General features: G+C 51.1%; 1 protein-coding gene across 1 annotated transcript; it reads left to right on the top strand.

The window, feature by feature from the left end:
* Positions 1 to 1,180: 1,180 nt before the first annotated feature.
* LOC149522238 (butyrophilin subfamily 1 member A1-like) lies at positions 1,181 to 20,205 on the top strand. The gene is made up of 4 exons (XM_089770659.1): positions 1,181 to 2,745; positions 3,676 to 3,696; positions 15,877 to 15,909; positions 17,780 to 20,205. The coding sequence occupies exons 1-4, from the start codon at positions 2,676 to 2,678 to the stop codon at positions 18,283 to 18,285; spliced, it is 630 nt and encodes a 209-aa protein (XP_089626785.1). The 5' UTR covers positions 1,181 to 2,675; the 3' UTR covers positions 18,286 to 20,205.
* The last annotated feature ends 29 nt before the right edge of the window (positions 20,206 to 20,234 follow it).

Here is a 20,234-nt window from a genome sequence, read left to right as displayed (position 1 = left end):
CCCACTACACAAAGGATGTGGATGCATTGGAGAGAATCCAGTGGAGGGCAACCAAAATGATTAGGGGGCTGGAGCATATGACCTATGAGGAGAGGCTGAGGGAGTTGGGTATGTTTAGTCTGCAGAAGAGAAGAGTGAGGGGGGATTTGATAGCAGCCTTCAACTCCCTAAAGGGGGGTTCCTAAGAGGCTGGAAAGAGGCTGTTCTCTGTGGTAGCAGATGGCACAACGAGGAGCAATGGGCTCACGTTGCAGTAGGGGAGGTCTAGGCTGGATATTGTGAAAAACTATTTCCCGGGGAGAGTAGGGAAGCACTGGGATGGGTTTCCCTAGGGAGGAGGTGGAATCTCTGTCCCTAAAGGTGTTTAAGTCCCGGCTTGACAAAGCCCTGGCTGGGATGATGGAGTTGGGGTTAGTCCTGCTTTGGGCAGCTGCATGGACTTGATGCCTCCTGAGGGCTGTGCCAGCCCTGGGATTCTATGAACTCAGATACAGCTGTCCGGGCCTAGGTGAACTTCCTCCAGCAGGGATATCTGCTGAATGTCCAAGGAAAGCCGACATCTTTCCTAATGGATTGTTCACTATAGGATGTCGCTTCTAACACTGTTCAATGGAGCAAGGGGCTGATAATTGCTGAGGGTATGTGTACACTGCAAAGTTAATTCGAAATAACAGCCGTTATTTCTAATTAACTTTAATAGCGTCTATACAGGCAAACCACTATTTCGAAATTAATTTGAAATAGCGGAGCACTTAATTCGAATTTGGTAAACCTCATTCTACAAGGAGTAACACCAAATTCGAAATAGCTATTTTGAATTAAGTGCTGTGTAGACACTTAATTCGAAATAGGGGGCCTCCAGCCCTTCCCAGGGAGCCCTGGTGGCCACTCTGGGCACAACCAGGAAAACTTACTCTCCTCTCTCCCAGCCCCGGAGCCATTAAAGGGGTAGACCCTGGCCACAGTGCCTGTGCCAGCTCCAAAGTAAGAATAAGAGCCTCCGGAAAAGGGCACTTTTTCCGGAGGATCGGGGCCAGTCTAGACGCTCTTTTCCGGCTTTTTTAAAAGCCGGAAAAAAGCGGCGGACATTTTTATTTAAATGCCGCGGGGGATATTTAAATCCCCCGCGGATTTCCCTACGACGACTCGTGAAATTTACATGCCCCTTCCGGAAAAGGGGCCAGTGTAGACGTAGCCACTTAGTTAGGTCCAATAATGGTATCAGCAGAGTGAATATGTGGACAAAGCTGGCAATGGGGTTTGTTGCAAGGGAAGGTACCAGGGTTGGTATTAGTGTGATATGTCCTGTGGTTGTTGGTAAGAATCATCTTGAGGTCAGGTGGTTGTCTATAGGAGACTCACAACCTTGCAAGGGCTCGTGTGGGGGAGGGGTGTGTGCAAGAGCTGTGTGGGCTCAGGCAGGGGGAAGTGGGTGCAGGTGGGAGCCCTGGGGTCTTGGGTGCAGGGAGGGGGCACAGGAGTCGTGTGGCCTTTTGAGGACTAAGGAGCGGGGAGGACCCGTACGGGAGCCCCAGAACCTCATGGAGATGCTGGTGGGGGAGAGGGTGCACAGGACATGTGAGGTGTCATCGGGTGGTCTGGGGGTAGGGAGTGTGTTGGAGCCACACAGACTTGTCTCTCATTGGCGGGGAGCCGGAGCTGCACCGCCTCCCCCGTCCCAGCCATAGGGAGAGGGCTGGGCGCTGTGCCCCTCCCCCTTCCTCCCATCTATTAAAGAGTAGCTCATCCCAGCCACACAGAGATAGGCCTTAGGGTATGTCTACACTACATGGCTCCATCGACCGGGCCATGTAGATGAGGGTTATAGACATAGCAAAATGGCTGCTGCGCCGTGCCGATCAGCTGTTTGGCGGCACAGCGGGGTAGTCTGGACGCTCGGCAGTTGACATCAAAAGCCTTTGTCGACCGCCCCATTATGCCTCATGGGATGAGGTTTACCAGGTTAAAAATAAGTACCGGGGTAAGAAAAATAACCCCATACTCACATAACTCTTATTCAGTGTTGGTGAGGCCACATCTGGAGTATTGCGTCCAGTTCTGGGTGCCCCGCTACAGACAGGCTGGGGACCCATTGGAGAGGGTCCAGCGGAGAGCAACCAAAATGATGTGGGGGCTGTAGCACGTGACCTATGAGGTGAGGCTGAGGGATTTTAGGCTTGTTTAGTCTGCAGAAGAGAAGAGTGAGGGGGGATTTGAGAGCTGCCTTCAACTTCCTGCAGAGGGGTTCCAAAGAGGATGGAGAGAGGCTGGTCTCAGTGATGGCAGGTGGCAGAACAAGGAGCAATGGTCTCAAGTTACAGTGGGGGAGGTCTAGGTTGGAAATTAGGAAAAACTATTTCCCTAGGCTGGTGGGGAAGCTCTGGGCTGGGTTCCCTGGGGAGGTGGTGGAATCTCCCTCCCTAAAGGTGTTTAAGTCCTGGCTTGACCAAGCCCTGGCTGGGATGATGGAGTTGGGTTGGTCCTGCTTTGAGCAGGAGGCTTGATCTGATGCCTCCTGAGGTCTCTGCTGGCCCTGGGATTCTATGAACTCAGACCCAGCCATCCAGACCCAGGAGAACTTCCTCCAGAAGGGATGTCGTCTGAATGTCCAAAGAAAGCCGACATCTTTCCTAATGGATCGTGTAAGTACAGGATGTCGCCTATAACACTGTTTAATGGAGCAAGGGGCTGATAATCATTTATCTTTATTTCTGTACTTTTCAGGGAAACATACTGGAGAGGCTGGTAAGTTTCAAATGGCCTTTTTCTACCTGGGGTTCTGGGTGGGAGTCAGGCGGGAGCCGCACATCCTTGCAGGGGCTCGTGTGGGGAGAGGTGTGTGCAGGAGCTGCATGGACTAAGGTGGGGGAAGGTGAGGCTTCCCCTGGAGTCCTGGGGGCTCAGGTGCTAGAGAGGAGGATGCAGGTGCCACATGGCCTTTCAAGGACTGGGGTGGCGTGGAGGACATATGCAGAAGCTCCAGAGCCTCATGAGGTTCGAGTGGGGAGAGGGGTGCACAGGACATGTGCAGCATCACTGGTGGTCTGGGGGTAGGGAGTGCATTGGAGCCTCACAGCCTTGCCTCTTGCTGGCAGGGGGCTGGAGCAGCATGGCCTCCCCTGTCCCAGCCTCCGTCTGGCCCAACCCTCCCCAGCAGCGGGAGTGGAGAGAGCCAGCAAGCCACGACCTCTGTTCGGCCCACCCTTCTCCCCTTGTTGGTCGGAGGGGGGAGAGCTGGGACAGGGCAAGGATGCTATGCCTCAGTTCGCTCTCCCCAGGGCCAGGCCGGGCTGCCTACCCCTGAGGGGCAGGTGGGTGAGTGTAGGAAGCAGGGGGTAGGTAGCCCCTTTAAATTGAAACATAAATTAGGATGAGACTTAGCCTCACAGCTCAGTATCTGGCACAGAGCTGGATCAGCATGAGGACTGTGCATTGTTCTCATTAAGGGACCAGTGTGTGATTTTATCAGATATTAAATAAGAAATTGGGATGAGAGCAAATCTGATCACTTTTGCCCCAGTTAATATGAAACAGTTACCTATAGAAAATGGAGGTTTGTTGATGACCCAAGTGTTAGGGATTCATACAATGAAAACGCCCCTTTTAATCTGCAGTATCTGAAAATATTCTTCAGTAATTAGTGCTTCCATCTGTGTCTTTATTTTGTTTCCCTAGAGAAACATCTTAGCACAATTGGTAAGTTCGATTTTTGTCCAATGCAGCCTTTTCTGTGCACTGTTGGGCTGTTTCATTGACTAGAAGATTTCCCCAGCCTTGCTTGGGTCCTTAATTGAAATAATTTGTGTTTTTTTCATTGAAACCCGAGCTCTGGGGTGGGGCTGGGATGAGGGGTTCAGTTTGCAGGCTGCCCTGGGAGAGAACAGTCTGTGTCATTGCAACAATTTGGGGTCAAGTGAGAAGCATCATGGCTGCTACAGCTGCAATGGGCACCGATGGGGGAGAGTGCATGTTCCCCAACTGGAAGACAGACAGACAGACAGATAGACCAACTCTTGTAAATATACAGGGCATAGCTGTCCCTTTGTCCCCCCTGCCCCACAGTGCCCCAATGGGTTATAACTGTCCCAGTCCCCATCTCTGGCCCCTTGCTGCCCCCCTGTGGTCATTCTGCAGTAGAACCGTCCCTGCTATCAGAGCCCTCCCTTTCCGTTTGATGAGAAACAATCACACCCCAGACACACCCCATTACCTGACCCTGCTTTCAGTTATGGGAAGAGGAAGCTGCTACCAAATGTGGTGGTCCTGGCTCTTTCCATTTAGGAACAAGCAGACTCACAGACAGACACGCAAAGTCTCTCAGGGTGTGTCTAGACTACATGGCTCCGTCGACGGAGCCATGTAAACTAGTTTACCCGGCATAGGCAACGAAGCAGGGATTTAAATAATCCCCGCTTCATTCAAATAAACATGGCCACCGCGCTGTGCTGACAATCAGCTGATCCGGCACAGCGGGCAGTCTAGACGCTCCGCGGTTGACAAGGGAAGCCTTTGTCGACCGCTCCGGTATGCCTCGTGAAATTATTTAAATCCCCGCTTCTTTGCCTATGCCGAATACACTCATTTACATGGCTCTGTCGACGGAGCCATGTAGTCTAGACGCACCCTCAAATATTTGGTAGATGATGATGACTAAAGAGACATCAACTGGAAAATCACATGAAATCTCAGTGATGATACTTCAGCATCCGCACTCCCTGAATTTGCCACCTGGAAAACCCATGTTAATCTGCCTGGGTTAACTCTCTCGTGGCTTTGCCACATGGCCCAGTAGTGTCTATTGTGTCGGGCTGTCACTACATAGAGGGGCTGAAAGAGGATGTTTGGGCCAGGCCTGCCAACAGGGGAGACATAGGGGGCTGTAGCCCCGGCCCCAGAGGTCCTGGTCGCCGCCGTTACCACAGAAGCAGCAGTGGCTGCAGCCCCAGGCCCTTTAAATCAGCACCAGAGTGCTGTGCGGCATGCTCCAGGTGGCTCTGAGGACTGCCTGGAGTGCTGGTGAGGAGGGTCTAGCTGCCTTCAGCCTCACTCCTTCCATCTGAGGCCTTGTCCCTTCCAAGAGCACAAAGCCTAGCCCCCTAACCCCGCTTATCTGAGGGTCCCATCAACCTAGGAAAAACCAATGGACAATAATAGTAAAACTCAGGTTTTTAATATTGGTAGTTTTGTTGAGTGAGGCAGTTGGTCTCACATTTCTATTGTGAGTGAAAGATGATTCGTATTTCTTAAATAAAAAATTGTTACACCAATCATAGTAAACCAAGCCAGGCCTGTGTGCCTGAAGATGAGACTGGCTGGGGGCAATGCCGGTTAACAACATTTTCTGGTGAATAGAGTGCCGGATAACAAAGATTTCACGGTAGTTACTGTTTTAGAGTTTATCTAATTAGGCTTTTTTTTTGTTTTTAAAGAAACTTTGTTTGATTGTTCAGCGTCTCTCCACTGAGTGAGAGATGCAGGGGGGCTTCACAATGCCTGGCTCACCAGGTTTTAAAAAGTGCTCTCTTTGCCAGGAAGCCATGCCAGCCTCTGATGGCCATTCGGCTTGTGTTCATTGTTTGGGTGAGGCCAGTTCTCATCCTCCCCTGATGAAGTGGTTTTCCAGGGAATATGTCTCCGCCAGATGACCTGAAACAATTTCAGGAGCAATTCAAGCGAGTTGTGGAGACTCAGGAGGTCCATCTAGCTGAGGTGCAGGGCAAACAGTATCCCCTACTGAAGAACCTGCACTCTCAACAATGATTAAAAATCGCTCTTCCTATTGAGGAAGCAATCATGGAGGCCGCAGAAGACATTTGGCAGATCCCAACCTGTGCAGCGCCAACTAGTAAGCGGGCCGATAAAAAATATTTTGTGCCCTCCAAAAGCTTCGAATTTTTATTCAGTCACCCACAAGTGAATTCTCTCGTGGTTGATGTGGCTCACCACAAATCCAAGATGCCACAATACAGAAACACTGGGACAGACAAGGACATTAACAATTAGATATCTTTGTCAGGAAAGATTATTCATCAGCCATTCTACTCCTTTGCATCACAAATTATGCCGCCCTGCTCTCAAATCACAACTTCAATAATTACTCCAACTTGACAGAACTTGTTCAATACCTCCCTGACTCTAAGAGACCCCTCTTAAAATCTGTGGTACAGGAGGGTCACACATCAACTAGAGCAGGGTTACAGATCACCCTAGATGTGGCAGACACAGCCGCACATTCCACAGCTACGGCGATTGCTATGAGAAGGTCATCTTGACTGGTCTTGGACGGAGTTCCCAAAGAATTTCAGAGTAAAGTGGAGGACCTCCCATTCAAGAAGCAGAAGCTTTTTGCACACCAGGAAGAACTCGCTTACAACCTTTGGTATCCTGGGTATGTATACCTCTCCGTATAAGCACAAGAGGCACTACCCCTATCAAAGGGTATGTCTACACTACAGCACTAATTCGAACTAACTTAATTCGAATTAGTTAATTCGAACTAAGCTAATTCGAACTAGTGCATCTAGACCTAAAAACTAGTTCGAATTAGCATTTTGCTAATTCGAACTAGCATGTCCATATTGAGTGGACCCTGAACCGAGGTTAAGGATGGCCGGAAGCAGTGCTGGCAGGGCATCAGATTAGCACTTAGAGCGTGGAGCTGCTGTCTCAGGGTAGCCGAGGGCTGTCCTTAAAGAGACTCGACCCCCACCCCAGACAGACAGTTCTCAGGGGTTCCCCACTCGCTTGTCTAACTCGATGAGGGACAGCAAAGGAGTCCTGGCTTGGAGTGCCCTGAGTGCCCACACTCAGCACATCACAGCTCTCGGCCATCAGCCCGGCTGCACTTGCCGCAGGCTGCCATCTGAGGGGGAGAGTCAATCGGGGGGCTGCAGGAGAGCTTCAACCCCAAGGAGCCCGCAGAGCCACCCCAGTCCTCCCCATTGGGGGATCGTACCTGTGACGTAGTGGGGGTACTTGCTGGGCTGTGGTGACCCCTGCTGTCTGGAGCAAGACCCAGCAGGGAAAACCTCACTATGCAAAGGTGATGCCAAACTTGTTGAACCAGACACCCCCCATGGAGAGGAACAAAGGAAGGTGGAATGGTGCCCTGCCTGGGGGGCAGGGCTGGAAGGGAGTTAGTTAGTTGGTGGCTGTCTGGGAGCATGGAGGAGATGGCCTAGGGAAAGGGGCTGGAGTTTAGGGGCCCAGTCTCCCCCATCTCAAGGAGGCCTGAGGCATCCTAGCCCAGCTCTGTGACCAGATTACATCTGTGCTGTGCTGTATCCTGGAGAGGCAATAAACTTCCTCTATTCCACCGGCTGGTGCAGTCTGTTTGTGCCATTTCGGGGTGCAGGAGACGGGGGACCCCCAACGCGCCGTCACACTACCCCATTCCTCCCTCACCTTCTTCCACTTACCCCTCCCTAGCCCCTCTTCCTGATGTACAAAATAAAGGACACGTGTGTTCAAAAATAGAAACTCTCTTTATTGAACAAAACTGGGGGAGACTGGGAAAAGGAGGTGGGAGAGGGGAATAGAGAGGGTGGGAGAGGGGAGGGCAACTAAAATGATCAGGGGTTTGGAACAGGTCCCATATGAAGAGAGGCTAAAGAGACTGGGACTTTTCAGCTTAGAAAAGAGGAGACTGAGGGGGGATATGATAGAGGTCTATAAAAGCATGAGTGGTGTGGAGAAGGCGCATAAAGAAAAGTTCTTCATTAGTTCCCATAATAGAAGGACTAGAGGACACCAAATGAAATTAATGGGTAGCAGGCTTCAAACTAATAACAGAAAGTTGTTCTTCACAAAGCAAATAGTCAACCAGTAGAACTCCTTGCTGCAGGAGGCTGTGAAGACTAGAACTATAACAGAGTTTAAAGAAAAGTTAGATAAATTCATGGAGGCTGGGTCCATGGAGTGGTATTAGCCGGGGGTAGAAATGGTTTCCCTGGCCTCTGTTTGTGGAAGGCTGGAGATGGATGGTACAAGACAAATGGCTTGGTCATTGTCTTCGGTCCATCCCCTCCAGGGTACCTAGTGTTGGCTGCTGTCAGCAGACAGGCTACTGGGCTAGATGGACCTTTGGTCTGACCCAGTACATCCGTTCTAAGCTCAGGGCTCAGGGTCGGGGGTCTCACTGAACCACCTTGATTTTCATGCAATCCTGCTCCTGGGTGGCCAGGCTGGCAGCTATCCTGCCCTAGACGGCCACTTTCCTGTGCCTAGTGTGAAGGTCGTGGATGAGGTCCACGATCATGTCCGCAGTAGACCAGGCGGGTGCCGGCCCCTTGCGGCCCTGGGCAGGCTCCTGGGAGCCGCCATCCTGGTCCCGGGAAGTGGCAGAGGGCTGGGTGGCAGCGGGTGGCTGGTTCGTACTGTGCCAGGTGCAGGGTCTGCTGGCTGAGTGCTGGCAGGCTTGCACCTGGCACGGGCACCATAGCCAGCCCGTGCCCCTTTAAGGGCTCCAGGGCCAGGAGGGGGCAGAAGAGTTTCCCTGGTGGTGCCCAGAGTGGCCACCAGTGAAAGGTGGGGAGGGCTAGCCTCCCACTAGTTCGAATTAAGTGGCTACACAGCCCTTAATTCGAACTACTTATTTCGAACTAGGCATTAGGCCTCATACAATGACATTTACCTAGTTCAAATTAAGCGCACCGCTAGTTCGAATTAAGCGCACCGCTAGTTTGAATTAAGTTCGAACTAGCGGTTTGCATGTGTAGCGCCTATCAAAGTTAATTCGAACTAACGTCTGTTAGTTTGAATTAACTGTGTAGTGTAGACATACCCAGAGGAGGTATGATTATCCATTCTAAAGAGAGCAGCACTGTGCCTACGACCAGTCTTGCCCAAAACAACGTCTACAGCACAGACGCGCTCAGTCAATTCATGCAACCAATCGGTCTGCAGCGAAACACCAGATTTGACTTTTTGGTCGAGGGCATGTAAGCAGCTCGTGTTGTCGAGCCACAACGTCAGGTCCCTCTCCTGTTTCTTCATCGCCTATGGCTATTCTGCAATCAACAAGCCACCATAACATCGGACCGATGGGTCTTGGAAGTTGTGGCATCCGGCTTCACAATCCCTTTCATATCCATTCCTCTCACCACCCCACCATCTCCGTTCCTTTTCAGGGACGCATCTCACGAGGATCTCTTAAAACAGGAAGTCCATCGCCTCCTATCTATTGGGGCCACAGAGAGAGTTCCAAGACAGCTCAGAGCAATAGGCTTCTACTCCCGTTATTTCCTCACTCAGAAGAAAACAGGAGGATGGATACCCATTCTCGATCTGAGGAAGCTGAATCACCACCTCCAGAAACAGTGGTTCAAAATGGTGACCCTCTCTACCATTATACCATCCCTAAACAATGAAGATTGGTTTGCAGCCCTTGAATTTCAAGATGCTTATTTCTACATTGCTATCCATCCAGCACACAGAGGATTCCTTTGCTTTGTTGTTGGCAACAATCATTTCCAATATCGAGTGTTACTATTTGGCCTCACATCTGCTCCCAGGGTTTTCGCAAAAACTCTTTCAGTATTGGCGTCGCAGAGAAGTCACGATCTTCCCTTACCTCGACGACTGCCTCATAAAAGGTCGATCACAGAAAGAAACATTCCATATGGTCACACTAGCCAGGCTTTCAACTTCCTCGGCCTTATCATAAACAAACAGAAGTCCATGGTGGAGCCGACACAGGCCATAAATTTCATAGGGGCATGACTCTAATCTATCGCGGCTCGGGCATACTTACCTGTGGAATGATTCCAGGCAATACAAGATCTAATTACCATTCTGAGGCATGCCCCTGCTGTGTCGGTGCTCACTTGGCTGCAACTGATGGGGCACATGGCTGCCACCACGTTCATGGTTCAGCACGTAAGACTACATTTTCACTGCCTTCAGCATTGGCTGGCATCAGTGTATATCCCGACAAAACACAGCATTCACAAGACAGTAGCTCCTCTAACCCATGTTCGCAGATCCCTACTGTGGTGGACCAAACCAAATAATCTCATGGCGAGTGTCCCATTCCACTGACCTCAACCGTTGAATCAGCTGACCACAGATGCCTCCCTCACCGGTTGGGGTGCCCATATGAATGGCATGACAGTCCAGGGCAGGTGATCAACAACAGAATTGGCTCTTCACATAAATCTTCTCAAGCTCAGAGAAGTCTTCCATGCATGCAGACACTTCCATGTCCACATAACTGGGACAACCATCATAATATGACCGACAACATCACAACAATGTCTTATGTAAATCAGCAGAGAGGGGCACGCTCCCAGTTGCTTTGTGTGGAAGCAATCCAGCTATGGAACTGGTGTATTCAAAATGACATCACCTTAATAGCATCTTACTTACCTGGCACGGGCAATGCTGTTGCAGACTCGCTGAGCAGACATTTCCTTCACGATCACGAGTGGGAGATTCACATGGACATCCTTTGGTGCATCTTCCACCTCTGGGGATCTCTGCGAATAGACCTATTCACCACCTACAACAACACAAAGTATCACCACTATTGTTCCAGAGCAGGCATTGGGAAGGAATCACTGGGAGATGCATTCCTGATCAGCTGGAAGATTCCCCTAATCTATTATCAGAGGGGTAGCCATGTTAGTCTGAATCTGTAAAAGCGGCAAGGAGTCCTGTGGCACCTTAGGGTATGTCTACACTAGCTCGTTAGTTCGAGCTAGGTAGGCAAATGAGGGCAACCGGGGTTGCAAATGAAGCCCGGGATTTAAATATCCCGGGCTTCATTTGCATGTTCCCGGGCGCCGCCATTTTTAAATCCCCCTTAGTCCAAACTCCGTGCCTGCGGCTACACGCGGCACGGAGTAGGTAGTTCAAATTAGGATATCTTATTTGAACTACCGTTACTCCTCGTGGAACCTCAAGGTGTACCGGTAGTTCGAATTAGAGATCCTAATTCGAACTACCTACTCTGTGCTGCATGTAGCCGCGGGCACGGAGTTCAGACTAAGGGGGATTTAAAAATAGCGGTGCCCGGGAACATGCAAATGAAGCCCGGGATATTTAAATCCCGGGCTTCATTTGCAACCCCGGTTGCCCTCATTTACCTACCTAGCTCAAACTAATGAGCTAGTGTAGACATACCCTTATAGACTAACCGAAGCGTTGGAGCATAAGCTTTCGTGGGCAAAGACCCCCTTCGTCTACATGCATCAGACAAAGTGGGTCTTTGCCCACGAAAGCTTATGCTCCAATGCTTCGGTTAGTCTATAAGGTGCCACAGGACTCCTCGCCACTTTGCCCTTAAACTATGTGTTTCCCCCAACTGTGCTCATACCCTCAGTTCTAGAGAAAATCAACACAGATTCAGCATGAGTGATTCTCAGAGCTCCAGCATGGGGAAGACAATCATGGTACCTATTCCTGTGCCAAATGTCCTTACAACCACCTTACTCTCTTCCTCCCCACCAGACCTGCTTTCTCAGAACTGCAGCTTTTTCCTTCATCCAAGACCAGAGACCCTATATTTAACAGCATGGCTCCTAGCTGGTTCAAAACATCTGAAGATCTCTGCTCGGAGCAAGTAAAGGCAATCTTAATACATAGTAGAAGGGAGTCTACCTGAAGGACTTACCTAGCTAAGTGGCGGAGATTTGTGACCTGGTGTGCCGATAACCAGCTCTGGAGCTTGGTGACAGCTTTTCATCCCTTGACTTTACAGGATGCATACTTCCATATACCCATATTACTGGCTCACAGATGTTTTCTCCATTTACCCTACGTTCATGACATTACCAGTATATGGTCCTACCCTTCAGACTCTTCACAGCACCCAGAGTATTTTCCAAGGTGTTATCAGTGGTCACTGCTCATCTCACAAAATGTGGAGTCAGTATCTACCCTTACTTGGCTGACTGCCTACAAGAACCAGACACGATTCCCATCATCACACTCATGTGGTCCTAAGCTGTTTCCGCTTTCTAAGACCTCTTGTAAACCATGGCAAGTCAATGCTCAGTGCCTATCCAATCCATCCAATTTATTGGTGCCCATCTCAATTTTATCACAGCCAGGGTCTCTCTACCTACCAACAGATTCATCCACATCAGCCAACTAGCACATTTCCTCCGCAAGATGCCATCAATCTCGGCCCATGACTGCCTACAACTTCTAGGTCACATGGCATTGTGCAACCTGGTGGTTCCCAATGCAAGACTACGAGATGTCTCCAAGGCTGGCTCCAACTCAAATACAAGCCACATGTGCACCAGATGACCAGAATATTATCACTCCTACACGCAGTGAAGGCATCATTATAATGGGGGACAAAATTATCCAACCTCTGCACAGGCATACCCTTTCAAAGCCCAGGACTTACAGTAGTCATCACCACAGATGCCTCTCTCACTGGATGGGGAGCACACATGAAACGACCGACAGCACAAAGCCTAATGACCTCAGCAGATCAAACCACACATCAGTGTCCTCAAACTTAGGCCAGTATGACTAGCATGCCAAAAATTACTTCCCCATACCACGAGAATTCATATCGGAATATATACGGACCATATGGGATGTATATTCTGCATAAACAGGCAAGGAAGTGCTCGATCACAAACTCTTTGCAAGCAAGCCATCACACTTTGGAACTGGTTCCTAGCCTGAGAATTTGCATAAGAGCATGCCATCTCCCTTGGGCCCTCAATACAACAGTAGGGGTGTGTCTAGCTACATGCCTCCGTCGACGGAGGCATGTAGATTAGACAGATCAGCAGAGGGAAATGAAGCTGCGATTTAAATAATCACGGCTTCATTTAAATTTACATGGCTGCCGAGCTGAGCCGACAAACAGCTGATCAGCTGTTTGTCGGCTCAGCGCGCTAGTCTGGACGCTCCCCTGCCGACATCAAAGCCCTTTGTCGGCAGCCCCGTTATTCCTCGTGGGATGAGGTTTACCGGGGCTGCCGACAAAGGGCTTTGATGTCGGCAGGGTAGTATCCAGACTAGCGTGCTGAGCCGACAAACAGCTGATCAGCTTTTTGTCGGCTCAGCGTGCTAGCCATGTAAATTTAAATGAAGCCGCGATTATTTAAATCGCGGCTTCATTTCCCTCTGCCGATCTGTCTAATCTACATGCCTCTGTCGACGGAGGCATGTAGTCTAGAGACACCCTAGATGCCCTCAGCATAGCTCTACCCCGGGATCAGGAGTGGGAGCTCAATTACACAGTTCTGAGGAACATATTCAAACAACGGGGTTATCCACACATAAACCTATTTGCCAACAAGGCCAACAAAAACATTCCCAATGCATTGCTCCAAAGCGGGCATGGGGAAGCAATCCCCCAGGGATGCTCTCATCTTCAAGTATGACACCACACCCTTGCTTTATGCGTTTCCTCCCTTTTCCCTCCTCAACAGAGTCCTCATAAAGACATGAAAGGACAAAGCAAAAATCATCCTCATTTCACGAGGAGTAACGGTAGTTCGAACTAGGAAGCCTAGTTTGAACTACCTAGTTCGTGCCCCGTGTAGCCGTGCTGCACGGGGTTCGAACGAGCGGGGTTTTAAAAATGGCGGCACCCCGCTTATGCAAATGAAGCCCGGGAAATTCAAATCCCGGGCTTCATTTGCAAGTGCGGTATGCCTACATTACCCCGCTAGTTTGAACTAGCGGGGTAGTGTAGACATACCCTTATAGTTCTAGCCTTCACAGCCTCCTGCAGCAAGGAGTTCCACAGGTTGACTATTTGCTTTGTGAAGAACAACTTTCTGTTATTAGTTTGAAGCCTGCTACCCATTCATTTCATTTGGTGTCCTCTAGTCCTTCTATTATGGGAACTAATGAAGAACTTTTCTGTATGCACCCTCTCCACACCACTCATGTTTTTAGAGACCTCTATCCTATCCCCCCTCAGTCTCCTCTTTCCTAAGCTGAAAAGTCCCAGTCTCTTTAGCTTCTCTTCATATAGGATCTGTTCCAAACACCTGATCATTTTAGTTGCCCTCTCCTCTCCCACCCACTCTCTTCCCCTCTCCCACGTCCTTTTCCCAGTCTCCCTGAGTTTTGTTCAATAAAGAGAGTTTCTATTTTTGAACACACATGTCCTTTATTTTGTACATCAGGAAGGGGGGCTAGGGAGGGGTAAGTGGAAGGTATGGGGTACGAGCCCCTGATGTGGAGGACTGGGGTGGCTCTGTGGGCTCCTCGGGGTGGAAGATCTCCTGCAGCCCCCCGATTGTCCCACCCCGGATGGTAGCCTGCGGCAAGTGCAGCCGGGCTGATGGCCGAGTGCTGTGATGTGCCAAGTGCGGGCACTCAGGGAACTCCAAGACAGGACTGCTTTGCTGTCCCTCATCGAGTTAGACAAGCGAGCGGGGAACCCCAGAGATCCGTCTGTCCGGGGTGGGGGTCGGGTCCCTTTAAGCACAGCCCTCGGCTAGCCAGAGACAGCAGCTCCACGCTCTAAGTCCTAATCTGATGCCCTGCCGGCACTGCTTCCGGCCATCCTTAACCTCGGTTCAGGGTCCACTCAGTGTGGACATGCTAGTTCAAATTAGCAAAACTCTAATTCGAACTAGTTTTTAGGTCTAGATGCACTACTTCGAATGAGCTTAGTTCGAATTAACTAATTCGAATTTAGTTAGTTCAGATTAGTACTGTAGTGTAGACATACCCTAAGTGTCATTCTCCTTCTCCCTACGTGTAAACCCTGTTGTGCTAAGGTGTGTCCTCACCACGGGGCTGTATTGCTGATGGGTTTGGGTTTTTTGTCATTTTTATAATTTAACTTTACAAATTAATGATGGTCTCAGAATAAGCATGAGAATTCTCACACCAAAAGGTCACTTCAGAGAGTGTGCTGAGCTACCACAATGTGCTGCTATTTGAATAGAAGTGGAGCCTTAACCTTAGTTCTGAAAAGGAAATGAAATAAAATGAAATAACAACATGGAAATCATCCTTTGGTCAAGATGTATGAAGAGGGGAGGAGGGTTCTATGACTAGAAATCAAAGAAACAGCAAGTGCTCAAAGACTAGTGTAAGAAACCCTCCCCCCCATACTTGTACGTTTTTTAGAATAACCCCTGTAACTACATGATTCAGTGGCAGGCGTCATTGTTTTCCACAAAAGCAGAAACTTGCTTTAAATAGGTTTTCTTGGCTCGTTTGTAAGTGTAACATGTTTGCAAGTAGAGTTTGATTGTAACTTCGTAGGACTCGTTCCACAGGCAGTGGAGCTGTTTGAAATACAAAACAACCCAACCGCAAGGCTTATGCAGTGTGTGTGTAGCTGTGGGGGTTTTTCTCATTTATTCGACATTTCTAGTAGAATTTGTACCTTCCAATTTCTGCACCGTGTCACTCTGTACAATGTTGAATCCTGTGTATGTAGCGGGGTGGGCAGATTTTTCGGCCTGTGGCCACATCAAAATACGGAAATTGTAGGGGTGGCCAGGCAGGGAAGGAAACAGCCAGGCATGGCTCAGGCCTTGCCCCATTTGACCCCCTGTTCTCCAGCTCCCTACTGCCCCCCCAAGACTGCCTACCCCAATCCAACCCCCATTGCTCCTTGGCCAGGCCACCCCACCCCCGGACGCCTGTCCTATGTCCAATTCCCCCTCCCTCCGCTCTCTGCCCCATGACTGCACCACCCAGAGCACGAGGCTTGGTGGCACCACAGCTGTGCTGCCTGGACACAGCTTCTGTCACCCTGCCAGTGGCGTAAAGAGAAGGGACTGTGCGGGAAGGGAAATAAGCGATGGGGCTGAGGACGCAGCTCAGGGCCAGATAGAAGGGCCGGCAGGGCAGATGGGGCCCATGGGCCGTGGGTTGCTGTTTCTGAGATCGAGCGTCTGCTCCCATCACTCTCAGCTGGGTTTCTCTGCTTGGTTTCAGGCTGGAGAGGAGTTGCATTCCCTACAGGAGAAGGTAACTGACGTTAATGGTTTGTGAGTGTTCAGATGTCCCCTCCCATGTGACAATGCGGCTCCTTTGCCATCACGGTGGGAGCAGGCTGGGGCCTGAGATTTCAGGGCGTCAGCCCCAGCAGCTGCAGTTCAAAGATGCCGTCAAGTCACGACTCTTCTGCCAGGTGGTTTTGGCAGCAACCAGGGACAAGTTCAATATCCAGGGTCCCTTTTAACAACACCTCACAGAGCCGGCTTGATCCCTCCCCAGTAACCTGGGAAAACGACGCCCCCCGCAGCCTAGGCCCTGTGAGCCAGGGTGGGCTGGCCCGGGGCAGCGGCGGGTTTCTCTGGGCTGGGCTGCTCTGCCCTAGGAGGCAGCACGTCCCCCCGGTCTGAGCGTAACAAAAGACATTTGTGAAAAGGGAAGAGGCACCGAGCAGTAACCTGGGGAAACACCACAAACCCATTGCGCAGCTGCAGCCCCTCGCACGCGCCCACCCCTGGTCCCTGGCCGTGTCCCTGGCCTCAGCCTTGGCAGCACCGACCCAGAGTCTCTTCCCCATGGGCGCCCCCCCCCAGAGGGAGAGAGGGGCAGTCGGTGACGTCTCTGCTGCTGCCTGCCCCTGCCACCCGTCCCCTACCCATCCTCTGTCCCTGCCCCCTGCTGCTGCCACCTGCCCCCTCCTCCTGTCCTCTGCCCACTGGGCTTCCTCCTTCTGCTCGCTGCTCAGAGCTGCCTCTGCGACACCCTGGCCTGACATCGCATAAGAACATAGACCAGCCAGACTGGATCAGACCAAAGGCCCATCTAACCCAGTGTCCTGTCTGCCAATAGAGGCCAGTCTCTGGTGCCCCAGAGGGAGGGAATCACAACAGGAAATCATCAAGTGATCCCTCCCCTGTCTCCCACCTCCAGAAACACAGAGGCTAGGGACACCATTGCGACCCAGCCTAGCTAATAGCAATTTATGGACCTCACCTCCATGAATCTATCTAGCTCTTTTTTGAACCCTGTTAAACTTCTAGCCTTCACCACATCCTCTGGCAAGGAGTTCCACTGAGTGAAGAAAAACTTCCTTTTGTTTGTTTTCAGCCTGCTTCCTATTAATTTCATTTGGTGACCCCTAGTTCTTATATTGTGGGAACAACTAAATAACATTTCCTTATTCGCTTTTTCCACACCCGACATGATTTTACAGACCTCTATCATATCCCTCCTTAGTCTCCTCTTTTCTAAGCTGAACAGTCCCAGTCTTTTTCATCTTTCTTCATATGGGACCCATTCCAAATCCCGAATCATTTTTGTTGTCCTTCTCTGAACCTTTTCCAATGCCAATATAGCTTTTTTTGAGATGAGGCAACCAAATCTGCACACACTGTTCAAGATGTGGGCGTACCACGGTTTTAGATAGAGGCAATATGATATTCTCTGTCTTATTCTTTATCCCTTTTGGAATGATTCCTAACATTTTGTTTGCTTTTTCGGCTGCCGCTGCACACTGCATGGTCCTCTTCAGAGAATTATCCACTGTGACTCCAAGATCTCTTTCCTGATTAGCTGTAACTAAATTAGCCCCCATCATATAGTATGTACAGTTGGGATTATTTTTTCCAGTGTGCATTACTTAACAGTTATCAACATAACATTTAATTTGCCATTTTCTTGCCAAATCTTGATCCCTTCTCTCTGCCACGGCCCCTCCCTGCCGGGGGGTGAGCTGCCCCTTGGGCTGGGCCGAGACCTCAGGGCTGCTCCCCACTCAGAGCCGGGCGCCCCTGGAGGCAGGAGAGTCCCTGAGTCACTGCCCAGCTGGGGCAGATTCTGTCTCTGACACCTTCAACCCTCCCCAGGGCCGAGCTCTGCCCCTCACGCTCTGATTCTCCCCCAGCCAACGTGACTCTGGATCCAGACACGGCGCATCCCCAGCTCGTCCTGTCGGAGGATGGGAAACATGTGAGCTGGGAAAGGACAAGGCAGCCACTGACTGACACCCCGGAGAGAATGTGGGAATGTGTGCTGGGCCGAGAGGGCTTCACCTCAGAGAGACATTGCTGGGAGGTGAAAGTGGGGGGCGGGCGATGGGCTGTGGGGGTGGCCACAGAGTCTGTGAGCAGGAAGGGAGGGGTCAGCCTAAGCCCCAAGGGTGGGATCTGGGCTGTGGGGCGGTGGGGGGGTCAGTTCTGGGCTCTCACTGACCCTGAGACCCCCCTGCCCCTGGGCCCCCCCAGCAGGATCCGGGTTTGTCTGGACTGTGACCAGGAGCAGGTGACATTTATCGATGCTGAAACCGAGGCTCCGATCTTCACTTTCCCGCCGGGCTCCCTCCCTGGGGAGAGAATCCGACCCTGGATCTGGGTGTGGGACACAGACACTGAGCTCCGACTGTCTCCCTGACACCAGCCCCTCTGGCCTCACACACCCCAGTCTGTGTGACCCTGGAGGACTCTCCTGTACCCCGCACCTGGCTCCTCCTCTCTATACCCCAGAAACTCCTATCCCTCCCTCCCTGCAGCTCCACTTACGGGAGGTGGAAGGACCCTACTGCAGCCCCAGGAGCAGACAGGCCCTGAAGGGCAGAGCTGGGGGCTGGGGCAGGGGGAGAGCAGAGTTCAGATCCAGTCACACAAATCGACCAACCCAGTGGCTCTGCCCCGCCCTAGCCCTCCGGCTGCCTTGGGGACTCTGGGGCAAGCTGGGCTCAGGAAAGCAGCCGGCCCTGGCTCCTCAAGCTGCTGCCTGCTGGGAACTTTGCTCTCCCCGGCAGAGCTGGAGACAAGGAGCGAGCTCCAGGTGGGGGCTGGGCTATTGCAACGCTGAACGGCGCTGCCTGGAATTGTAGCTGCCCAGAAAATCCCTGGCACGACGCTGCGAGCCCCCAGCCTGAGTGACGGGGGATGGGAGTGTCTGGGACAAGCCAGCAGGCCCGGCAGGGAGCTGCCTGAGCTAGTCTATGGGGGGCGCTGACCAGGGAACATCAGAGCAGCCAGACTGGCTCAGACCAAAGGCCCGTCCACCCCAGTGTCCTGTCGGCCCACAGTGGCCAGTGCCAGGTGCCCCAGAGGGAGGGAACAGAACAGGGAACATCTAGTGACCCCTCCCCTGTCGCCCATTTCCAGCCCCTGGCAAACAGAGTCCAGGGTCCCCATCCCTACCCATCCTGGCAAATAAGTATTGAAGAACCGAACCTCCATGAATTTATCCAGCTCTTACTTAAACCCCTTAAAGTTGCGTCTCCACTGCAGGGCTCAACTCAACATAAGCTACACAAAGTGAGCTACGTCAACTGTGTATCTTATTTTGAAATTGGGAACGTCTACACAGCACTTATTTTGAAATGGAGCTCTCGTCCTCCAACTTCCCTTATTCCTCGTACAATAAATGTGGCCATATTTTGTCACAATTTCGAAATAAATACCTGCTGTGTAGTTGCGGACTAAGTTATTTTGAAATAAAGTTGCAGCGTTGACGTACTCTTAAAGTGCTGGTCTTCACAACATCCTCTGGCAAGGAGTTCCACAGGGTGATTGTGCGCTGTGTCAAGAAAATCTTCCTTTTGTTTGTCTTAATCCTGCTACCTATGCATTTAATTTGGTGACTCTTTGTTCTTAGGTTACTAGCCAATTAGCCCGTCATAAGAATGGATTTTCAGGTCTCTCCTCTATGTCCTATTCCCTTTCTATCTTGCTCTTCTTTCCTAAGCCTCCGGTCTCTCTCTCCGTCTCTCTCTCTCTCCTCCTCTTACTGCCTCCCCCTGTCCCTCTCTCCGCTCTCTTCCACCTCCTGCCTCTCTCCATCTCTCTTTCTCTTCTCCCCCTTCTGCCTCTCATGCTCTCTCTGCTCTCCTCCATGCTCCTCCGCCCCCCTCTCTGTCTCCGTCGGGGATGCACACTTCTCGACCCCTTTCGCTTCCCGCTGTGGCACTCGGCTGACTTCTACGCTGCCACCCCCATGCTGCATGGGGACTGCAGAGCCTAAACGGCCGTTTTCGCTGCTTGCTCCCGTGCGGTGGCCCGTCTGAGTGCCGCAGAAGTCAGCCGAGTGCCATGGCGGAAGGCGAAGGACATTACAGAGGCAACAGTGCCGCCCAGTGGCAACAGAAAATATTATTTCTGCATTACAGAAGCACAGCGTTACGCTCTGGAGCAAAATGCAGGACAATGTAGCACTTTAAAGACTAACAAGATGGTTTATTAGATGATGAGCTTTCGTGGGCCAGACCCACTTCCTCAGATCAAATAGTGGAAGAAAGTAGTCACAACCATATATACCAAAGGATACAATTTAAAAAAAATGAACAAATATGAAAAGGACAAATCACATTGCAGAACAGCAGGGGGATGCGG

This window comes from Pelodiscus sinensis, chromosome 19, assembly GCF_052426305.1.
Source record: "Pelodiscus sinensis isolate ZL-2025 chromosome 19, ASM5242630v1, whole genome shotgun sequence".
NCBI lineage: Eukaryota > Metazoa > Chordata > Testudines > Trionychidae > Pelodiscus > Pelodiscus sinensis.
This window is presented reverse-complemented; position numbering and strand designations above follow the sequence as displayed.